Source organism: Bos grunniens, chromosome 8 (assembly GCF_055505025.1).
Source record: "Bos grunniens cultivar Pamir isolate PY7600 chromosome 8, Bosgru_T2T1.0, whole genome shotgun sequence".
Classification (NCBI taxonomy): Eukaryota; Metazoa; Chordata; class Mammalia; order Artiodactyla; family Bovidae; genus Bos; species Bos grunniens.
In genome coordinates this window covers 61,293,884-61,313,549 of record NC_141172.1, presented here as the reverse complement: position 1 = coordinate 61,313,549, position 19,666 = coordinate 61,293,884, and the positions used below count along the sequence as shown (strand labels likewise).

Here is a 19,666-nt window from a genome sequence, read left to right as displayed (position 1 = left end):
ATTGAGGGAAAAATTACAAAAATGGCCAATGAAATACATTAAGTGCCCATAGAATGCTAAGAACACAGGCTCTTTGTGTGTCAGTGGCCAAAAATGATGCTGAGACTGGGCAGGCTAGAGCTGGCCAGATTTAATGTGGCGTTTTGTTTTAAAGAGTGAGGAGCCATATTATGTAAACTGGTCATGGAGGCATTACATGGGTTAGAAAATATTGCCTTAGATCTCTTATAACTATCAGAACCTAAAACTGAGTCTCAGACCTAGCTATCCAATTGGTAAAGAAAGAGTTTCCACAACATTTTGTCATCACCTTTGACCAGGAGAATATTTGCTGAACATGTTGGTGTGGAAATGTATCTTTTCTTAAATTCCTTACTCATTTTACAAACACTTACAGGGTGAGTATTATAAAGCCAGGTAGTATGCTAAAACCCAGGGCCAGGACCCGACCAAGGACTCCGTAATCTGGAGTAACTGAGGAGACAGAAGGTAAATGGGGAAAGCAGGGTAAAAGGAGAGAAAAGTCTCAATTACAGCATGTATGCAAAACAATCAATTATTTTAGCTTTTAAGGTTAATCAAGATGCTAAAGTGGGGTCCACTTTACTGAATAGCAAAGAATAGTTGATAACTAGCCTCTACATTGCTGTAAAAGTCATAGCGTCCATGGTGCCTGCGGGTAAATGGAAGCATCTCACCTTTAAGGCCCTTAAGTCTCGTTTCCCTATCTCACTGTCTGCACAGTGTAAATTTGCTGTGCATGTGCTTTCTTTACAGTTAGTTCAAAGGGAGGCAGCAGCCTGCTTCTCCAGGACGGATGTCACTTCTGCATGAGGGACTCCATATCTGCATGCACACATCACATGTACACACATCTTCACTCCAAGACCAGTGGGTTAGGGTGAGATTTGCTTTGGGAGATAGCTTTGGCGTATACGACTCTGAGCATGCCTTCAAGGTCCTTACTTACAATTAGAAGTTTACTCATGTGAAGAGGGCAGTGGCTAATGTATGGGTGATCTCTTTGTTATCTCCAAACAGGAAAGTTGGTGGTGTTGTTTTGTTTTTGTTTTTTTCTTTAATTTGGCCAAGCCATGTGGCATGTGGGATCTTAGCTCCCAGACCAAGGGTCAAACCTGCATCCCTTGAATTGAAAGCAGAGCGTCTTAACCACTGGACTGCCAGGGCAGTCCCTAGTGTTGCTTTTAAGGAGGAAGAATTTCTAGGTACTCTTTGATCTTAGCCAAAATAGAAAATTATAGCTGTTATACACTTGGGAGCGAGGAGGACTGTGGCACACTGGAGATTTCAATGCCTCCACACTACCCAGCTCTAGCTAAGAACTGCCGTGGGTGGTGTTATTAGATCTGCTGATCTTTATGTGAGAGCTCTTGATTTTTAAATATTGACACATGATCCAAATATTTTAAAAACAATGTTCAGACCAAATAAAACACAGCTGCAGGCCAGTCTCAGCCCAGAGGCTGCCATTTTGCCACCTCTGATCTGAGTTCCTATCAGACTAAAATTCCAGATAGAGAAAGCCAAGACATTCATTTATCCCTCAAATGTTTACTGAATATCTTGCTCGTTTCAGGCTCTGGGCTAGAGGAAGAAAGAGGTAGATACATGTTTTTTTTTTAATGCAGAGGTTTAAAAAATTGTTTTTAATAATCATAAGAGGTAAAACTAAGCAATCTCTTCCTATAGTTTCCTAGTTGTAGTTTTTTAAATGGCGATTTTCTTTTAAATGTTGTAAAATTTAAAAGTTGGATGTACAGCGTGATAGGTTAGCATCTTTGTTTAGTTTTCTCACCCACGCTCTGGAATCCAGCTGCCCAAAGGATGATGGAAACTTTGACAAATCCTCAACTGTGCTGTTAGGAGCTCTAACACCCTGTGAACAGGTGCAGTAAAGGCCAAATATTAAGTATCTGCACAATTATCACTGCTATAGATAGTTGGGGCTACATGAGGAGCTATCTCGGCTAGAACCACTGCAGATTGGTTAGCAGAGTGCATGTGGACAATGCACACACACACAGGTAACACATATGCGTGTGCATGCACACACACGCGCACACACAGGCACAATGTATTAAAAGGATCTCAGGTAGGCAGCTCAGAGCTGCAACGCCTGGAAGAGAGCCCCTGAGCCAACTCTCTCATCTTCAGTTGGGGAAACTGAGGCATGGGAAACTGAAGTCACTTGCCCAAAGTCACACACCTCGTTAGTCACACAGCCAGGAAGGCTGAGCTGATATATAGGTGACAGTGTACATAACTAGCATCTCAAGGATCCGTATGGCTGTCTTCAGACTGGTGGTTCAGCATATATACAATGTCTTTTAACCTGATTCTTCACAGCATGTCTCATGACACAAGGCAGGGCAAACCTGTCCCTCCTGGGGTTCTCCTTATCCTCCTTTTCTGCCTCACATTCAAGGAAGATGTTCCATTTCCCTGCTGTTGGGGGACACTGGGCATCCTGAGACAATGAATGAGTGATCACATCCCACAGGGGCTCTCAGATGGGGAGACACACACAAGTGTGAGCAGCTTCCTTCACCTGGGGCTTCTGCAGGAGGTGGTTCCTGAGCTGAATGAGTCCCAGGGCACAGGCAGGAAACAGCCAGGTGAAGAGGAGAGAGAAGAGGGTTACAGGGGGACAGAAAGCACAGCACAGAGGCTTGGCAGAATGAGAGTGCCTGACTTCTCAGGGGAAGGAGCCTGAGGCTACAGGGTTTAGAATCATCTCTGTCCCACAGGCACCAGCCTAGTTCAAGCCATGGTGTTTACTGCTGAGAGCATCAGGGGAGCCTCAGGCTGGCTCGTGTACCTGACCAGGCTGGCTCGTGTACCTGACCAGGCTGGCTTGTGTACCGCACCTACTTGTGTACCTGACCAGGTCACTCCCCAACACAGTCACAGATACTCAGCACCTCCACTAACCCACAGAATCATTATCAAATTCACCAGCCTGGCATGGAGAGCTTTTTCCTGATTTGACCTCAACGAACTCCAGCCTCCCCATCTTCTTGGTTTAAGTATTCCATGTTCCAGCCACTCCAGGCTGCTCCACATTCCGCAGCCTCGCCCCACACCATCACCCTGCCAGGGCATCACTCAAGCTATGCCCTCTGCCTGGAATTCTACCCCTCCTCCCCCACTGCATTCATCCTTCAAAGCCCTTCTCTCGGGCACCCTGTCCAGCCTTTGCAGTGCTCCCCACACCGATCTGGTAATTTTCTTTCCAAACACCCGGAGGCATCTTGCCAGGTCTTATATAATGCTCCTTCTAATTTGTCTTGGAGCACATTTATGCCATATCCCTCTCCCCAAAGAGACTGAGTGTCCCTCAAAGGCCAGCTGAGATGTATCCTAGTATTCTCTGAATCCCCAGTCCCAGGTACTAGGTGCTAACATCTTTTGAATTGTCCAGAATCACACAGCACTGATGCTCCAGCAGGGAAAAGATGGTATTTCTTAGACGCCCTTCAGGTCAGCATCACACCTGCTACCCTGAGATGTTTGCTGGTCTACCCAGCTGCTGCCCCATGCAGGTCTGGGGAAGGGGAAACATTATGAAAGGTGCTAGAGTGGGGCTGCAGAATTTACTGATGGAGATTTTAGGAAATGCCAAACTAGAGAGTAAGACCTTTGTAATGTTTCCTTCAGGGATCTGGATTTGGTTAAATTCCTATAAACTCCTCTCACTTCCCCTCAGAACTTTCGGCAGAGCAGAACATCAGGCCATAAAACTGGCAAACTCACAGCGACAGACTTCAGATAGTCCCCAATATCATCTCTCCCCCTCTCCAGTAATAAAAGCACTCTACACGTAGCTGCGCAATGGCCACTATGGTAAAAGACTACATTTCCCAGGCTCCCCTGTGGCTAGGTTGGGTCACAGTATGAAAAATGTCCAGTGGCAATTTCCAGTAACTTTCCTTAAAAGATACTTGAAAAATGGCTTTTTTTCCTTTTCTCCCCACCTCCCACCCTTTCCCTCTATTCTAATGTCTGGACTGCAGTGATTATGGCCACCACTTTGGACCATGAGAATGGGGGCTACACCTTTGCGATGGAATGAAGATGAGCTGAATGCTCCCTGGGACTCTAGGAAGTTTGGGGAGCTAAGCTCCGTACCTGCCCTAGACTTCCCACCTCTGGACTTACTTGAGAGATGAACAGAACACTGCTTGGTGGTGGTTTAGTCTCTTAAGTCGTGTCCAACTCTTGTGAGCCCATGGGTTGTATCCTACCAGGCTCCTCTGTCCATAGGATTTTCCAGGCAAGAATACTGGAGTGGGTTGCCATTTCCTTCTCCAGGGGATATTCCAGACCCAGGGATCAAATCCAGGTCTCCTGCAATGCAAGCAAATTCTTTACTGACTGAGCTACCACTGCTTCAGTTATGTTATTTAGAATCTCTATTACTTATAGACAAACTGCATTCTAACTGACAACCTGGGTTCTCATCCCAGGGCTTTGAGGCCACACACAGGGCACTGGCGCTCTTGGACCTTGAATCCCCTTTCTGTAAAATGGTCAAATCATCTTTGGAAACTTCAGAATAAAGGTTTGAACTCTATATTAGAAGCAGATTATAGCAGTCAGTTTTGTCCCCACAGGGCATAACTGTTCACTTCCATTCAACTGAAAAGACAGCGCATTATGGGGAAGCCCTGTGAGCGCAGCAGCATCTGACTGTGCAGACTGGGCGCTGCACAGCTCCAAGGGCACGTGTGTTCTCTGGCTTATACGAGCAGTGGTTCCTGGAGCTACACAGTGCACAACTTGCACAAGTGTACCTGGCTGCCCTGTATCTGTGGTGGTAAAATGTGGCTCTAAATTGCAACAACCCTAGATTCCAGTGGGCAAGTCATATATGCATGTTCAATAAACATGTATGAAGCACCCATTATGTTCCAGACACTGGGCTAGGTACTTTTCCATCTGTCTGTTTATCTGTCTAAAAATCTGTCCTGTGAACAGTCAAAATCGGAAACTGGGAGGTCTAAAGTCCAATCAAATGCCAAAACTTGGTTGCTTTTGTCTGTATATTTGAATGAGCTGGCCAACACTTTCAGACAGGAAACTTGCACATAAAAATTCAGATTTCCAGCCTTTCTTGCAAACTCAGATGATGGGACAGTGCTGGAGAGCACCTGGTGGAGTGGAATAGCAGGTGCCCTCTGGTCAAACACAAACTCTCCCGTCCGCCTCAGTCCCCACCACTCCCCACTGTCTCTGACACAGAGGTCAACGAATGGTTAACGATCATTGGCTCTGTTTTTGCTTCTATTCCCTGAGGGTGAAGTGGTAAATGAAAACTTCCTTACGTCCATATCTCTTTTTAAGAGCAGAAAAGTAAGAAACGACCCAAGATGGCCATGTGCCTCAAGAAAACTGGCCCAGCTTCCTTCCTTCATTATATTACCTACTTGATGTTGTGGGGGCTTGTCTGCTGCCTTTTGAGTAGAAAGTGAGGGAGTGAGAGAGATGGGGAAGGAACTGGGGGAGGTGGGAAGGCAGGGTTGAAACTTTACCATGACTTTTCTTTAAGGGTGATCTGAATCAAATAAAGCAACATTTTTACATTTGTTAAATTTGGATAATGGGAACATAGGTGTATTCTGTACCCTACTATATGTTTAACATATTTCCTATGAAAAACATAAAAATCAAAAGGGAAACGGCTCACTGGGGCCCTCTTTGGTGGGGCAGGTGCTTCACTGGGAGCTTAGAGGGGAAGGGTCAGGAAGGGTTCCCAAGGGAAGGGTGGAGAGGTTGGGCCTCTTGAGAAATGGGAGGATTCTATCTTGAGAATAAAGGGCTCCAGATCCAAGAGGTCACCCAGAAGCACAAGTGGGGAGGAGGGGGTTTTGGGGAGGCTGGAGGCCTGCCTGGGGGAAGGTAGTGGGGTGCAGAGCCGGGTGGGGAGGTGGTCAGCGTGCCAGAAGACGGAGGGTGGGCTGGGGACATGCCGACACCTGGCCTCACTCGCCCTCACCCCACCAGGCCCACCCTTGGCTCCGTGCACGGCTGGCCATGTTTCTAAGGATGTGTGCCTATTTTTAGAGCAGAGATTTATTTCTTTCCATTTCAACTGTTTACTTCTGTCCTGGGCTTGTGAATCTGCCGGCTTGTGTTACAAGGGAGAACCACAGCCCTGTGAACAGACATGGCTGCTTCCTGCATGGCCAAGAGTGTCTTCTGGTCTATAGGATAGGATGTGGGCCACGAATAGGGAGGGTTTATGATTTTGTGGACTGTGGTTGGAAGTCATGTAGTGTGATCAGAAGTCCCAGGATTCTGGTGTGTCCTGGTGCAGTGGCTGATTTGCAGTGTGACCCTGAACAAGTCCCTTCCTTTCCCTGGATTTCAGGCTGCTGTTGTTATATTGATTTCTCATCACCAAAGTGGCAATAATACTCCTAACCTCAGGAGTAATGATTCGATGAGATACAGAAAGCACCAGGTGAATGACATGTGTGCAGGAAAAACTCTGTAAACCAGGGTTTCTTTTACCTGCGCTGTGTTCATACAGGCAGGGATTGGGGTGGGGCTTAGATCATCTCTAAGGGCCCCTCTAACTCGGAGATCCTACAGTTCCAGAGGTTTTCTCCTCCATCATTTCTCCCTGCAATTCATGGTCCCAGAATTCTTAACACATTATGGGCTGGGGGAGGCAGGTCTGTCACCTACCGGCTGTGTGATTTCGGACATCCATTTCCTTTTCTTAGAGTGGTTTTAACCCCAACCTGCAAGGATCAATTTCACAGAATCCTCGTGGAGATTTTATGAGACAAGGCCCATAAAACACAGGACAGCACCTGGCACGTAAGATGACCTCAACAGAGAATAGTTGTAGTTTTAAAATGATTGTTGCTGGCAGGGGCCTGTTGTTTTCTACTGTTGTTTTTATAATGTGTCACAGATTCCCAACTGCAGACTTCAGAATCAACTTGAAGGATCCAATTTCTTTATAAGTCTGGGATTATCTCTGCCTTCTTTCATGCAAATATTTTGATCCTTTTACTGAGACACTAAAAAATATTACTCCTTTTCCTCAAAGCCTCATTAACAAGTAAGATGTATAGTTAAATTCTTTAGGCTGGTAGTTTTTTTTTTTGGTTTTTTTTTTTTTTAAGATTTGTATTTATGTGAAAATAATGTAACAACTTCAAAAGAAACTGAATTAGAAAAAAAAATTTGCTGGTAATTCCCAACTTTGTTCTCCAAGTTCCCTTCCAGGCTCATCCCACATACCCTCACTGGAGGTGGTAGTTAACAGCACAGGCTACTGGGTCTGACTGTCTGGGCTGGAGTCCCAACTCCTGGGCAAGCTACTTCATCTCTCTAAGCCTCAGTTTCCCCATCTTTAAAATGGGTGTGTGTGTGTGTTAGTCATTCAGTTGTGTCCAACTCTTTGCGACCCCATGGACGGTAGCCCGTCAGGCTCCTCTGTCCATGGAATTTCCCAGCAAGAATACTGGAGTGAGTTGCCATTTCCTCCTCCAGGGGATCTTCCTGACACCGGGATTGAACCTGGGTCTCCTACATTGCAGGCAGTTTCTTTACTGTGTGAGTCACCAGGAAAATGGGGCTGATAACCAAAACTTGCGGAGGACTAAAGAAGAGAATCCATGCAGGGCTCTGTCGCAGCAAATGCCGACTATCTATCGTTGCTCTAAGAACTCATACACTGTACCCTGCTCGAGTCACGGTGTGACCTGTCATCCTCAAACATGGCTATACATTACCCATTTTCCCCGCCGTCTGGTTCGGCCGAGCAGCTGGCTCAGCTTCAGAGCGGCATCCACTTAACTCCACAGAGACAAGAAAGGGCAGGTCCTCTTGGGGAATCAGTCAACAGCGGATACTTTTAGCACATGGAGCATTCCTCTCCCGTGGGAGTCCAAGTGCAACAATCTCATGATAAGCTCGAGTTTTTCCAGGCCGCAGACTAAGAAAGTTTTGAGGACTTCTTTTTTTTTTTTTTTACTGTGCACAAGTTTGGAATCTTCTGCTGCAAACAAAGCAGCTTTCCAATTCTGCGTACTCTACTGTGTCACATGACACTGAGGCTTAACAGTTGCATCACTGCAAACATAACCCCCTGCAACACTACCTGTTAACTGAATTCAGGTCATAAGACTGCGAAGAACTGCGCATAAAATCGAGATGCTTAGAGCTGGAGGGGGTGTCAGAGGGCATCTAGGCCAACTGTGTCCATTTTGCAGACTGGGAAACTGAGATCCAGAGAGGGAAAAGCACTTGCCTAAACTGGGAGCAGAGCCAGGATTGAGTAAGGATCTCTGCATCTCAGGTTGTTTCTAGGAGGAAAAGGGGACAATCTTTCATACAGTACCCTCCCCAACTATAAAGCCAGAGCACAGGCATGGCTCACACTATCTTCCTGAGGACTCCAGTGAAGCCTTTTAGTGTCAGGGCTAAGAGTGAACTCAGAGCTGCGTCATGGTTCTGCCACCGCCTCAGTTCAGTTTCTTGGACAAGTTACTTCACCTCTCAGTTTTCTCATCTGCAAAATGGGATGACAACAATGTCTGTACCACAGGATTAGGATGACAGTTGAATGAATGAATATTTTCAAAATGCAAGAACAGTGTCTGCACATAAAAAGTGCCATCTAAGCGCTTGTTAAACTAGAATTAAAACAGGAGGGGTAGAGCATATAAGAGAGAGGACAGTGGGCCCAGGACCTGGGCTGGTTCTCCTCAGACGTGTGACCAATGCAAGTTCCCCTCCTCTCTCTGGGCTCGGGTTCTGCTCTGTGAGTTGGAGGGCTGGACACCCCCTGGTCTCTGTGTCCCCTCCAGGCCACTGGCCCAGAGGCCTCTTGTGGTCTGCATACCTTTGGCCTCTCCCTGCGCTGTGATTTCAGAACATGGGTGGAGGTCAGGTGAAACTCAAGCTGGAATGTTTGTGCTCTCAGCAAGAATGGAGCCCCACTAGATCTTTTCAAAGCTCCCATCCTGACTTGCAAATCAGGTAATAGAGGCACCTCAGTGAAGGGCCAATTGTGAGGTGGAGACAAAAACCCCACTGGTCTCGGTTATCTCCTATCCTTGCTCTGATTTCTCTCCTCTTTTTCTTGAACTTAGAGAGAAAGCGGTCTTTGAAAATGCCCACTTGAAACCACAACGGTATGAGGATCACAGGTCTCAGGTTGCCAACCCTACTCCAAAATTCAAGTGTACTTGTACCTTCCTCCTGCCAGAGGGGGAGGTGGCACACTTTGGAGCCTGCTTGAAACCTGAGTCTCCACACCCTGGTCCTGTGATGCATGGCAAGACAGTCAGCTCTCTGTGTCCCAGGCTCTCCATCCCGCCTGTGTTCAGGCATACCTTCTTGTTAACCACCTGCAAGGAGGGCTCAGGTGTGTAAGGGCACAGAGGCCCTGGGAATTTGCTTCTGGGGCCAGATATCAGGAGTGGGGCCATTTGCCAGTTTGGAAAATGGAGCTCCCAGCTGAGGCTCAAACAGTTCTCAGGGGCTCTACTCTTAGAGGGTTCCTCTATCTGCCTACTCCAACATCTGATGTCTGGCTCTGAACCTTGTCATTATGCATCCAATTTGCAGCCACAGCCTAATCCTAACTCATCTCTGTCCAGGGACTCAAGACAACTCCAATAGCCTGGAAAGCAAGAGGCAGAAGGCTTTGGGGGCTTCTTGGGGAGTCTGTGCTTCACCCCGGGAGCAGTAAAGATTCTGCAAGATGATGGAAGGGTTGCAGAGAAGGGCAGGGCCCTTGCTTATCTTCAGGGAAGATCTCTGTCAGCAAACCCACCCACTCTCTGTCCTCAGAACTCCCTGAGTTGCTGAGAGAAGTCCACAGTTTTTAGTCTGCCTTACACCCCCCTCTCCCCCCATGTCTAGCCCCCTTCCAGGCTCAGCTAGCCCTCCACCGGAACCCCACCTACACTCCCCGCTACGACTGCTCTCTGTGCCTGAGCCTCTACTTGTAGCCTTCACTCAACATAGAATTCTTTGTTTTTATTCATGGCTTAGAAAAATCCAGGGCCCAGTTTCAGTATCACCTGCTCTGTAAAGCCTCCTACCGAAAGAATTCATCCTCTCCCTGAGCTCCCTGTGTGCTCCCACTTGGGGTGTGGTTTATTGTGCCCGCTCCCCTCTGGACTGAGCACCTGAAGGTCAACTCCAGTGGCCTCGCCTCGGGGACCATCTCCTCCTGATTGGGTGTAGGTGTGGGCAAGGGGTTGTGAATAGCAGGCAGAGGATACATTCCTGGAGGGGTTTGTCACTCTGTGGGGCCTAAAACCTAGGACCCCTAGACAAGGATTCTGGGTTATCTAAAAGAAGACATTTAATCAAATCTGGAGGTAGGACCAGTTTATAAGCTCATGGAAACTTAGCCCTGAATGGAGCCAATGAGGCTCCATCATTCCATGGACTGGGACAATAAGGTCTGAAGGACAGCAACTGGCTCAAGGTGATGTGAATGAAAGAGAGACAGCCAGGGTTGCCCCTAGAACATCTAACCTCTTGTCTTGCATCTTCTCTGCTAACCTACACTCCCTGTACACGAGCTGTGGTTACTAGAGGGTTAGTGAAATGGTACAGTAGTATTTACTGTATGGATCACTATTAAACTAGGTTTGAAGAGTGACAGCTTTTTAAAAAAAGACATGAAATACCCCATTTTTAATAAAAATATATCAAGTGGAAAATTTACTTAATTCAGTAATATTCATTCTGTACCTTCTCTGGACTGGTCCTAGGCCAGGGTACCAAGGATATACGATAGTATAGCAGGCCACCTTGGAGTCCCTCCCTTGGTTCTGTCACAGCTCTGTGGTGACTGGCCAAACCACATATGTGACCAGTGAGCTTCCTGTCTTGTGATGCCATAACCTGGCTGCAGAGGCAAATTCTGAGCTTAAACACACTTATATGTACTACTTATGAAATGCAAAGATAAAGACATCAAACCAGTGGAAGTAGATCTTTGTATATTAGTTGTTTAGTTATGTCTGACTCTTTGTGACCCCATGGACTACAGCCCACCAGGCTGCTCTATCCATGGAATACTCCAGGCAAGAATATCAGAGTGGGTTGCCATTCCCTCTCCAGGTTATCTTCCCAAACCAGGGACTGAAGCCATGTCTCCCACACTGCATGCAGATTCTTAACCATCTGAGCCACCAGGGAAGCCCTTTACTTCTCAGTTAAGTCATTCCATGGCAGACATTCCCTACCGTCCTGAAGCAGCTGGCTTGATGGAATGGTGGACAGGGCTTCTGAAAACTCAGTTACAGTGCGACCAGGTGGTAAAACCCTGCAGGGCTAAGGGTCGCTATGAGTCTGTACATGCTCTGATTCAGTGTCTAGTATGTGGTGCTGGTTCTCCCATGACCAGGACTCACGGGTCTAGGAGTCAAGGGTCGGCACAGGGATCCAGAAATTGCCAACATCCTCTGGATCATAGAAAAAGCAAGAGAATTCCAGAAAAACACCTACTTCTGCTTCACTGACTACACCAAAGACTTTGACTTTGTGGATCACAACAAATTGTGAAAAATTCTTAGAGATAGGAATACCAGACCACTTTACCTGCCTCCTAAGAAACCTGTATGCAGGTCAAGAAGCAACAGTTACAACCAGACATGGAACAATGGACTGGTTCCAAACTGGGAAAGGAGTACATCAAGGCTGTATATTGTCACCCTGTTTATTTAACTTCTATGCAGAGTACATCATGCGAAATGCCAAGCTGGATGAAACACAAGCTGGGAGAAATATCAATAACCTCAGATATGCAGATGACACCACCCTTATGGCAGAAAGTGAAGAAGAACTAAAGAGCCTCTTGATGAATGTGAAAGAGAAGAGTGAAAAAGCTGGCTTAAAACTCAACATTCAAAAAATGAAGATCATGGCATCTGGTCCCATCACTTCATGGCAAATAGATGAGGAAACAATGGAAACAGTGACAGACTTTATTTTCTTGGGCTCCAAAATCACTGCAGATGGTGACTGCAGCCATAAAATTAAAAGATGCTTGTTCCTTGGAAGAAAAACTATGACAAACCTAGACAGCGTATTAAAAAGCAGAGACATTTTGCCAACAAAGGTCCGTCTAGTTAAAGCTATGATTTTTCCAGTAGTCATGTATGGATGTGAGAGTTGGACCATAAAGAAGGCTGAGCGCTGAAGAATTGGTGCTTTTTAACCGTGGTGTTGGAGAATACTCTTGAGAGTCCCTTGGACTGCAAGAAGATCATCCTGATGATTCACTAGAAGGACTGATGCTGAAGCTGAAGCTCCAATACTTTGGCCACCTCATGCGGAGAGTTGACTCATTTGAAAAGACACTGATGCTGGGAAAGATTGAAGGCAGGAGGAGAAGGGGATGACAGAGGATGAGATGGTTGGATGGCATCATTGACTCAATGGACGTACGTTTGAGCAAGCTCCAGGAGATGGTGAAGCACAGGGAAGCCTGGCATGCTGTAGTTCACGGGTTCGCACAGATTCATACACGACTGAGACTAAAAACAACAACCCACTATCAAAACTGGTACCCCTAGTGACCCACTGGCAAAAGTTTTGCTTCCTGTTCCTATGACCTTGTGCTCTGCTGGCCTCAGTCTTAGTTCCAAAGGGAGGAATACTTCTACCATGAGACATAGCAATGATTCCATTGGACTGGAAGTTAAAACTGCCACTTTGGGGGCTCCTTATGCCTCTGAATGAATAGGTAGAAAGGGAATTTCTGTACTGGCTGAGGTGATGTGTGCTGATTACTGAGGGGAAAATTACGCTGCTGCTCCAGAAGGGTGGTAAAGAAGGGCATCCCCCTGAAATACAAAGGATTCCTTGTATTTCTATAGGGCTTTCTCAGTATTACAAGGCCCAGGGATTAAAGTCGATGGAAAACTATAATAACTCAATCCAGGCAGGACTACTAATGGTCCAGGCCCTTCAGGAGTAGATCACTCCATCAGGCAAAGACTCACAGCCAGCTGAGGTGCTTGCTGAAGGCAAAGGGAGCAGAGAATGGGTAGTAGAAGAATGCAGTTATAAATACCAGCTATGACCATGTGACCAGTTAGACAAACGAGGACAATATTGTTATGAGCATTTCCTCTGTATTTTTTATGAACATGTTTGTGTATGTGTGAGTCTATGTATGTGTGTATGCATTAAGTAAATATTTTTGTTTTCTTCCCTCTATTATTCTCTTAATATGTAACAAAGAATGTACTGATTTTATCTGGTGGCATTTAAGTATTGTTAATTTTATATCATAGTATTAAGTTTCAGGCTGTCAAGGAGAAAATAAACATTACTCAAGGACTTTACTTCTTCTTCTGGCAGGCACCCAGGATAGTTGTATCACATGAGGCATAATTATGGCCTTATTATTGTCCTATATGGAGATAAGTATGGTTTAAAAAGATGTGTATGGGTGCCAAGTTGACGGCAAGTGGACATGTGATGATTAATTTTATGCATCAACTTGACAGGGTCACAGGCTGCCCAAACATTTAGCTAAGCATTATTCTGAATATGTCTGTGAGGGTCTTTCTAGATGACATTAACATTTGAATTGGTAGACTGAGTAAAGCAGATGGCCCTCCCTAAGGTGGGTGGGCCCCATCCAATCAGTTGAAGGTCTGAATACATGTATAACAAAAAGGCTGAAACTCCTACCAGTAAGAGGGAATTTCTTTCTGCCTGACCTTTTTGAGCTGGGTAATTGCTTTTGTTTTGTTTTCTTCCTTTGGACTTGATCTGAAACACTTGCTCTTCCTGGTTCTTGAGCCTGCTAGCTATTGGACTGAAACTATACCATCAGCTCTCCTGGTTCTCAGGCCTTTGGACTCAGGCTAGAATGACACTTTCAGATGTCCTGGGTCTCCAGGTTGCGAACTGCAGATCCTGGAACTTGTCAGCCTCAATCATCATGGAAGCCAATTACTCATGACAATAAATTTCTTTATATCTAAATCTATATATATATATATATCCTATTTGTTCTATTACTTTAGAGAATCATGACTAGCACAACACACATACACGCACACACCCCCCCACAAAGGCAAGATTACTCTAAGGCTATTGCCATGGAAGGAAAGGCAAAATGGTACCCCAGGCAGTCAGCCCGCCCCTCCCCCAGCCGCTAAGAATCACCGTCCTGCATGTGTGAAAATGTGTCCCCTTTAGTGCCTACTCACATCAGGGTCCAGCTCATCCAGCTCATTTTCCAGGGTCCTTAGCTCCTCTTCTGTTAGGCCTCCAAGGATTTCATCTTCATCCAGGTCACGGTATTTCTCTAGTTCTCGTCTGTACGACATTGTGAAAGAACTTTCTGAGCTGACCTACTGGAAAGAGAAAAATCTTAGAAAGATCCTTCTTGGATTCATTCTCAGAGCAAGCAGATGCTTGTCACTCACAAGGAGGCCTGGGCATGTTTTATGAATTGTCAGGATAATAATTACTATAATGGAATCCTGAATTAAGTTGGATTAATTCTCTAATAAACCATGCAAGGTAAAAGTCCTGAGGGCATGCGGCTTAACAAAATGTAGTTGTTGTAATTGGCAAGGCCATTCTCCAATGCATGAAAGTGAAAAGTGAAAGTGAAGTCGCTCAGTCGTGTTGGACTCCCAACGACCCCAGGGACTGCAGACCACCAGGCTCCTCCGTCCATGGGATTCTCCAGGCAAGAGTACTGGAGTGGGGTGCCATTGTCTTCTCCGTTATGAGTAATAGATGATTATAAATGGCCTATGAGTCCCTGAAAACTGTTTCATTCTTCAAGTAGTTCAAATATTTTCTGTACAACTCTCCACACTATATACCCTTACAGAAAACATGAATGCTGGACATTCTGCCAAGGCCTATCTTAAAAGCAGGGTGAACATCAGTGGTTCATTGAGCACCTGCTGTATGCAGGCTCTTCCTCTATAACATCTCATTCAATCCTCAAGAAGAACAGCTGACGCTAACAGCTACCTTATACTACCATACACCAAGCTGTGATTAAGTAATTCCCAAGGACATCCTATTAATAATTTAACCTCTGCGGCAGGCATTCATTCCCATCTTGCAGATGAGGATGTTGAGTTTAGAGAGGTTGAGGGACTCACAAATCACACTACCAAGAGGCAAAAGAATCACCATTTGAACCAGATCTGCTGTGTTCCAAGCCCGCACTGTTCTAGCCACTGCATCCACACCTTTTCACAGAATCCCCTAACTTCATGGCCAGAAGGAGACCTCCTCGTCCAGACCTTTCATTTCACCTCTGAGGGAGCTGGCTCAGAGAGGAAGTGACGAATGGGAGGGAGGCGGTCTGGGAAAAGGGGTCCAGGTCTGCCACTTCCCAGCTGTTCTCCTTGCTAGAGACACCTACTGCTCATTCCCCATGGCACAGAGGTACCTGACACCCGTGTCTGGAGCCCATCTCTGCTACTTCCATAACTAGGACACTTTCACACTTGAGAATTCATTCAACCCTGGGGCCACACCCTGTAAATTGAGTCTTTTAACTAAAACCCTTTTGTCAACAAAGAAACTGAGGGATGGCTCAGTTAGGCCTGACTCAGAATCCCTGTCACCGGACCCCAGTGCTTCCACGGCACCACACAGCCTCTCACCTAACGTTGAACTGTGTCCCCTCCAAATTCTTATGCTGAAATGCTAACCTCCCCACCCCACCTCAGTAACCCAATCCCATGATCCAAGTAAGAATGTGACAGTACTTGGAAACAGGGGTGTTGCAGATGTACTTAAAGTTCAGTGAGGTCATGCCAGAGAAGGGTGGGCCCCTAACTCAATAGGACTGGTGTCCTTATGAAAAAGGGAAATGTAAACAGGCACACAGGAAGATCATCACGTGAAGATGAAGGCAGAAACGGAGGTGATGCTTCTACAAGCCGAGGAATACCAAAGATTCCAGCAAGCCACCAGAACTCGGGGAGAAGCCTGGAACAGACCCTCAGCCCTTGGAAGGAACCAATCCTGCCAACACCTTGATCTTGGACGTCTGGCCTCTGGAACTTTAAGACAATAAATCTCTGCTTTTTAAATCAGTGTGTGGTACTTTATTATGGCAACCATAGCAACTAATACAATCAGCATCACCTTTCTTGCAGCAGCTTGTGGTTTCAGACCCCAGCGCAAACAAATACAAACAAAACCATGGCTCATCTGTGAAATGACTGATGGAATTTTCCAGAGTAGAGAAAAACAAAACCTAGGAAAAGAACCAACTTATCAATCAAAAAGCTGGGAGTAATTGTTAATCTAAAACAAAGTAATTAAAAATAAACAACAACCAAAGTTGACTCAGCTACCAGAAGAAGCCTCCATTTCAGGAAGAAGCAGAGATCCATGCTATTAGTGCAAGCCCGTGCCTGTGTGGGCCTATTTGTAGGAGAAGCCCGTGTGTGTGACAGCTGGCTTGATAAGAAAGGATTTGCTTCCCAAATACAGAAAAGGCCAGTGCTATCCCTTTTTCTAAGCATGGCTCAGCTTGAGCTGATGTCTCCCTCTGATCAGACCCCAAGATTGCAGCGTTCAGGCCATAAATGCGCCCCCCCCCCCCCGCCCACCGCCACCCCTTGACTCATTTCTTGACTTGACTATTTGTTTCCAAAGAAAGCACAAGCAACTGACAATGCTCTGGTATAGATGAAAAAGAAAAACAACCCTTCCTGAAGGCTCTCAGAGAATAACCTAATTTGGATTTTCCTGAGTAGGGAGCCAGGAAAGGCCCTGTGATTTCCATCTTGGGGCCAAGAGGACCCTAGTGAAGGGCTCAGATGCTTCCTGACCATCACAGAGACATCTCCAAACTGGCATCTCTCAGGTGGGCTGCAAAACACATTTCTGGTGCTCAGACAGATCCTGGGTTGTACACAGTTGCACAGGACTCTGGACTCCCCCTGACTTCTCAAAACTGTCGGTGTGCTTGCTACGACAGAGGTCCATCACCACGATGGTGAGGGTGAGCAGAGCAACCCTGACCTCTGGGCCAGGAAACTACATCTCTGAGAAACCTCTCCTGGAATCGGAACCTCATGGAACAAAGTTTGGGAAACACAGCCTTGGCTTCACCTCTGGGTCACATGAGGGACAAGAAGGGACTGGGGGAGAGGACCAGCTGAGACAGGTTTGGGACCCTGGGAGCTGCCCATGCTTGACTCCTTAGCCAGTTGACTCATTTTCCTAGATGGTTGGCACTAACATCCTTAGAAAAAGTCATGGACGGACCCTGGAGAAGGGACAAACTGGGAAAGGGAACAGACAGGGGAGAGAGGAATCCACGTCAAAAGAGTCGGGGGAGAAAGAAGCTGGGAAGAGGCGAGAAGACATGTAGGTGGCAACCAGGGGCCTGCTAAAGGAGGCGTGGGGCTGGCTGGCAGGCACCTTTCGAGATGCCCTCCTGAGGGCTGCAATCATTAAAGTTCCTGGAGAAGGCTCCGTCTTAGTGCACACAGGAAAGTTACTGTTCCACTTACACCCTCCGAGGTGCCAATGAATTTAAAAATCATATTTCAAAGGATTTAAAAGGCCCTTTCTAATGTCAAATGTCCTGTGAACAGAGTGACAAGGCATTTCATTAAATAAGCTGAGAGGAACGGAGAACTCCTAAGGTAAACTACGAAGCTGTCGGCTTCAAGCCACACTCATCCACTTGGCTCCCAGGGGTGGTTTCTCTAAAGTGAGATTCTTCTCCTGTGTTCAGTGACGTGTGGCTGGAGGTCAGAGAGAGACAGGGCTGGAGGGAGGTGAAAACACCGTGTTAACAAGAGCCCACTGAAAGCTCGGCTTTAAATGATGGCTTGGAAGAGAAGGTATTTTATAGCTGTTAGTAAAAGCCTCTGTTTCCTAGTAAAAGAGGTGTCACAGATGGACAGCCTGAGATTCACAGGACTTTGCCAGAGTGCTAGCTGAGGTGACCCTCGATAAACCCCTCCCCTCCCCTGGGCCTCTGTTCGCTCATCTGTAAAATGAGTATAAATGGACCACGAAGTTCTGCTTGTAACCTAGCCCCCAGGGGTGGTGTTTGCCCTGTGCTCAGGAGAGACCTCAGGTTCCGGGAAGTTTCTCCAGACCCCTGCAAGGGGGTTAAGTGGGAGAAGCTAAGCAAGGGTGCTTCCCCAGTACTACCTGATTTATTGGGGGTTCCATAGAAGATTGCTCTTGACAAAAAGATTCACCTACTAAAATAAAAGGTTGATATCCACTGGACTGAGTTTCTTCATCTGCACAGTGAGGGGATCACAGTACTCAGGCTCTGAGTCAGGGCAGCCCCTGGAGTACCCACAGGTGCTATGATGATGAGCCTGCAGCAAGCAGGTAAGGGCCAAAAGCCTGGGGCTGGGGCGTGGTTAGCATGGGCACCGCACCTATCAGACACATTATTATGAGGCTCCCATGGCTACTGCCACTGCTGGGGCTGCTCCCTTCCCCCCTGCATCCCCTAAACGCTCATCAGACTGCCATGCCCCCAGGTAAGGAGCTGTGTCTTATCCTTATGGTCCTGGTGCCTAGCCCTGCACCTGGGGATGATGTTGGTTGGGCACGAGTACATCTGGGCTTTGATCTAGTGTCTTGGGAACTTGGGGCAAGTCCCTCTCTTCTCGGGTCCTCTACTTCCCCATCTTTAAAGTGGAAAGATCTCGGAGGGCTGGGAACCCAAGAGGGGAGGGATGGGCAGGAAGGGGTGATGCTGCTGCCTGCCTTACAGATGAGCTCCTGAGCGAGAGCTGGTGAGAAAAAGAAAAGGACAGCTCGACCAATTTAAAACACATTTAAAAACGTTAGTCTTCCAAGCCCTGTGTATTTTTACATGAGTGGCATGTCTGGCCTCCCAGCTTCTCAATGGCAGGAACCTTAAGTGCTGCTAAATATGCAAAAAAGAGAATTTACCACCTGTGCCAGGGAGTAAACGTAGGCAGGGTGGACAGTAAAAATGAGTGGGTCAAGCACTGAGGCCATCCCTCAGGAAGCTTCAGGAATGGAAGCTCTGGAAGTGGTCCCTGGAGTCCCAACAGATCTTTCCCAGGAGGTGGGCACAGTCACATCTGCTGATGGCTCCTCCAGCATCTGCCCCAGGGGACACTTGGGCAGGAGGTGCTGGAGCCACATCTTGATTTATAGACCATACTTCCCCGAGGTCGGGAAGAGCTGAGTCACAAATTCAAATGAATGTTTTCCAGTTATACCATCTTGTTATCTCAGCCACAGAAAAGGGAGGTGGATTTACAAAACAAAGCTGATTTCTCACAGCCTCTCTCCTCTGTTTTTGTCTCTTCTTCTCTTTGGAAAGACATTTTGGCCACACGGGATTTAAGCCCGTGATCCCTGCGCCTCTCCCTTCCACTGGGTCCCCTGCCCCTCCTGCGAGAGCAGTCTCCCCACTGCCCTCCTCCCCAGGGCACCTCTGGGGGCAGCAATGCTTTATACCACATGACCCCTGACCTCCCCTGATGACTGGACAGAGTAGATGCTGGGTTCAAGGACAGCCGATCCATTGGCTAGTCAATGACCTACGTGGTGGCTTGGATTTAAAAAAAAAAGAGTTGGATGAATGAGCTCCTTCATTTCCTGGCATTTTGTACTGGTTCCTGAGACTGCCCCAACAAATGGAGGGGCCTCAACA

General features: G+C 46.8%; 1 protein-coding gene across 10 annotated transcripts in view; it reads right to left on the bottom strand.

Annotated features, from left to right (window-relative positions):
* Nucleotides 1-19,666, bottom strand: part of TMOD1 (tropomodulin 1) — a 93,424-nt gene that overhangs the window by 57,536 nt on the left and 16,222 nt on the right. For 5 of the 10 annotated variants that reach the window (XM_086416008.1, XM_086416014.1, XM_086416009.1 and 2 more), the window contains one exon: nt 14,229-14,375. In XM_086416008.1, the coding sequence (XP_086272134.1) occupies nt 14,229-14,348 (120 nt within the window). In that variant the 5' untranslated portion in view covers nt 14,349-14,375. Of the gene's footprint in view, nt 1-4,179; nt 4,369-14,228; nt 14,376-19,666 lie in introns of all 10 variants that reach the window. The other 5 variants (XM_086416015.1, XM_086416010.1, XM_086416007.1 and 2 more) reach the window with 2 other exon arrangements.